This window comes from Erinaceus europaeus, chromosome 15 (genome assembly GCF_950295315.1).
Source record: "Erinaceus europaeus chromosome 15, mEriEur2.1, whole genome shotgun sequence".
Taxonomy (NCBI): domain Eukaryota; kingdom Metazoa; phylum Chordata; class Mammalia; order Eulipotyphla; family Erinaceidae; genus Erinaceus; species Erinaceus europaeus.
This window is the reverse complement of record NC_080176.1, coordinates 38,157,016-38,160,939: the sequence shown is the minus strand read 5'-3', so window position 1 is coordinate 38,160,939 and position 3,924 is coordinate 38,157,016. Positions and strand designations below refer to the sequence as shown.

Below are 3,924 nucleotides of genomic sequence, written 5' to 3'. Positions count from 1 at the left end.
GAAAGCGGGCGGCAGCGGTGTTTCTCCCCGGTGTGGAGAAAGGAAACAGAAAGTGAGTCGCCCAGGTGGAGCGGAGGAGGTGCGAGCAGTGTCCGAGAACCCACCCGAAACAGAACTGAAAGATGGGTCTGACCCGTCATCTCGCCGTCTTGGGAGCGGAACCTCGGCTTGCATGAATGGAATAATAAGGACCTTTTAAATCGTGTCTTTCCAACTCTTGAGAAGTTAGTTCTAGTGAGCCCTACATCAGAGCAGTATGACAGCCTATTTTGACAGATGTGGGAAGAGGATGGACAAGGAATGCGGAGAGACCATATATGTCATTGGGCAGGGATCAGATGGTACTGGGTATGGGCTGAGTGAAGCTGACATGGAGGCCTCCTATGCCACAGTGAAGAGCATGGCGGAACAGATAGAGGCTGATGTCATCCTCCTGCGGGAACATCAAGAAGCTGGAGGTCGTGTGCATGATTACCTTGTCCGGAAACGAGTAGGCGACAATGACTTCCTGGAGGTCAGGGTAGCAGTGGTGGGCAACGTGGATGCTGGCAATAGCACGCTTCTGGGGGTCATGACACATGGAGAACTGGACAATGGCGGAGGCTTTGCCCGTCAGAAACTCTTTCGCCACAAACATGAGATTGAGTCGGGTCACACCAGCAGTCTGGGCAATGACATTCTGGGCTTTGACAGTGAACGCAAAGTGGTGAACAAGCCAGACAGTCACGGTGGCAGCCTGGAGTGGACAAAGATCTGTGAGAAGTCCATGAAGGTGATTACCTTCATCGACTTGGCTGGCCATGAGAAGTACCTGAAGACCACTGTCTTTGGCATAACAGGCCATTTGCCTGACTTCTGCATGTTCATGGCGGGCAGCAATGCTGGCATTGTGGGTATGACCAAGGAGCACTTGGGCTTGGCATTAGCTCTCAATGTGCCTGTCTTTGTGGTGGTCACCAAGATTGACATGTGTCCTGCCAACATCTTGCAAGAAACACTGAAGCTGTTACAATGCCTGCTGAAGTCTCCTGGATGCTGAAAGATTCCCGTTCTGGTGCAGAACAAGGATGATGTGATTGTTACAGCCTCCAACTTTAGCTCTGAGAGGATGTGCCCAATATTCCAGATCTCCAATGTTACAGGCAAGAACCTAGATCTGCTGAAGATGTTCCTCAACCTCCTCTCCCCCCCCGCACCAGCTACCAGGAGGAAGAGCCTACTGAGTTTCAGATTGACGACACCTACTCTGTCCCTGGTGTAGGGACAGTAGTGTCAGGAACAACATTGAGGGGCTTGATCAAGTTGAATGACACACTGCTGCTGGGTCCAGACCCCCTACTGTCCACTACTGTCAAATCAATCCATCGCAAGCGCATGCCTGTCAAGGAGGTGCGGAGAGGCCAGACAGCCTCCTTCGCACTGAAGAAGATAAAGCGCTCATCCATCTGGAAGGGCATGGTGATGGTTTCTCCATGCTTGAATCCCCAAGCATCTTGGGAGTTTGAGGCTGAGATTCTTGTCCTGCATCACCCCACCACAATTAGCCCACGCTACCAGGCCATGGTGCACTGTGGGAGCATCAGGCAAACAGTCACAATTCTGAGCATGGACAAGGACTGTCTGCGCACTGGGGACAAGGCCACCGTGCACTTCCGCTTTATTAAGACCCCTGAGTACCTGCACATAGACCAGCGACTGGTGTTTAGGGAAGGTCGCACCAAAGCTATCGGCACCATCACCAAGCTCCTCCAGACCACTAACAACTTCCCGATGAACTCCAAGCCCCAGCAGATTAAAATGCAGTCAACAAAAAAGGGCCCATTGACTAAACAAGATGAGGGAGGCCCTTCCAGAGGGCCGGCACTAGGGGCACTCACACCCGGAGATGAAGCTTGCTCTCTAGGAGCTGCACAGCCAGCGGCATCCAGCGGTCTGCCACCTCAGTCCAAGCCCAGCAGTGGGGGCCGGCGAAGAGGGGGCCAGTGTCACAAGGTGAAGTCTCAAGGTGCCTGTGTGACTCCTGCCAGCAGCTGCTAAATCTCCTTCCTGCCTACCCCCACCACCCAAGGAATCCTCGTACTTTGACCACCGCTCCACCAGATGAGCCAGCACAACTCTGAGTACCTGCCCTCACCCAGGCTACAGCCGGAGTCTCATCATGCCCCTCCCACACCCCTGTTTTCCAAGGGGATTGTAATTTATAAGCTGAGGAAGGTGGCCAGACTTCTCAAGGACTGACCATCTACTACTCTCTTCCCTCTTTCCTTACCTCTCACATTTTTGTATATCTGGGCCCGTAGTTTTTATTCTTTTTACTATCTCTCTCTCTCTCTCTCTCTCTCTCTCTCTCTCTCTCTCTCTCGTGTGTGTGTGTGTGTGTGTGTGTGTGTGTGTGTGTGTGTGTGTGGCAGTGCAGGTGTGCAGCAGGTGAGGGCCTTTGCAGTCTGTCTCCTTGTCTCCTCTGGCTGGAAACCAGCCTCCAGGGGCTGGCCGCATGCCTGTCTGTGTTTTGGAGAACCTCTTGGGCTGTCAGGAGCTGAAGGAGCACCTCCTTCTTGTGCTCTTACTCCTCTCTGCTTGCACTCCTCTGCAGAGCCAGACTTCTGGGCTGAGGGGCCTCTAGGTTAAGTGCTGCTGCCAGAGCTGGAGCCCTCCAACTGGGACTTGGGGGTTTATCTGGGTGGAAAATGGTGGCTCCCCATTTCTCTCACCCTCTTTCTTCTTGAACCCCAAGCAGGCAATGCCAAAAGCTCTTAAGTTGTAACCAATAGGTATGTGGAGGCGAACGGTGATTGGATTGTAGGGCTCTCCTGTCCCTAATTTTGACCCTTGCCACTGACCCAAAGACAGTCACTGACTTTTCTTTCCCTTAGAGACAATCCTGTGTTTGTGTGGCTAGCGGGGTGACTCCTGCTCTGCTGGTTCTGATTCTCCCAAGCTGCTTTTTTCTCACCAGGAGCCACCTCCTGCCTTGTCTTGGGCACTGGTCATCTAGACTTGGGTCTGTCTGCTCAGGGTCATGCTCGCTGGTCCCTCCTACTGGTGGGTCTTGGAGTGCTCCTCTGAGCCAGGCCTGGACTAGTCCCCCTTCTTCCCCACAGTCCTGCCATATCACCCCAACATAGCTGCTGCAGGAGCACAATAGTGTAGGGCCTGAAGCCCAGCTTTATAAGCCCTGATTGGAGTGTGGGGAGTGACTCTTCCAGGCCCAGCAGAGCACAAAGTCTTCTGGAAGAATCATTGCTTGGGTAGGTGTGGGGTTATCCAGGCCCAAGACATCAACATGGGCTCTGAGCCAGCCTGGTCTGAGCTACAGACTGAAACCCTCAGTTGTGGGTGGACTGAGGGGCAGAGGCATGTTCTTTCTCTACTGGGCAAATACCCAGCTGGCTGGGTCCTTCCTCAGCCTTGTCCCAAACCTTCTCTTTTCCTCTTGCTTCCAGACTCCTGGGTCTCCTTTCCTCCCATCCTTCCCACTGTTTTAGTTACCACTGACCTGTGGCCATGAACTGACCAGCACACAAAATAAAAGTTTGTTCTAATTTGAAAAAAAAATTACATTGGGCCAGGTCTCTAGCATTCCTCAGGAAAGTCCACACCAACACTGGAAAATGATACTTCGTTCTCATTGTTTTAGAGCAATGTCTCCCAATCCATGCTTCCTTCACAGGTGAAGGTTGTTTTTTATCACCTCCACAACAGTTAACTTTGGACACCAGAGAATGACTAGACTCCAAATTTCATTGAGTTCTTACCTAAATGAAGATGAAACTTGTAGTCTTCCTGAAAGACAAGGACAATTCCTGAATTAGCCAAATGGGCCAACTCTCCCAAGGAGCAAAGGACAATTAACACTTTTTTATCTTTATTTACATACTGGATAGAGACAGCCATAAATAGAGAGGGTAAGGGGAGAGAGAGCGA

General features: G+C 51.8%; 1 protein-coding gene across 1 annotated transcript; it reads left to right on the top strand.

Annotated features, from left to right (window-relative positions):
• Window positions 1-274: 274 nt before the first annotated feature.
• LOC103118235 (GTP-binding protein 1-like) lies at window positions 275-3,549 on the top strand. The gene is given in 2 exon segments (XM_060173627.1): window positions 275-1,186; window positions 1,189-3,549. Coding segments are annotated over 2 exon segments (1,746 nt in total). The 5' UTR covers window positions 275-289; the 3' UTR covers window positions 2,038-3,549.
• Window positions 3,550-3,924: the final 375 nt, after the last annotated feature.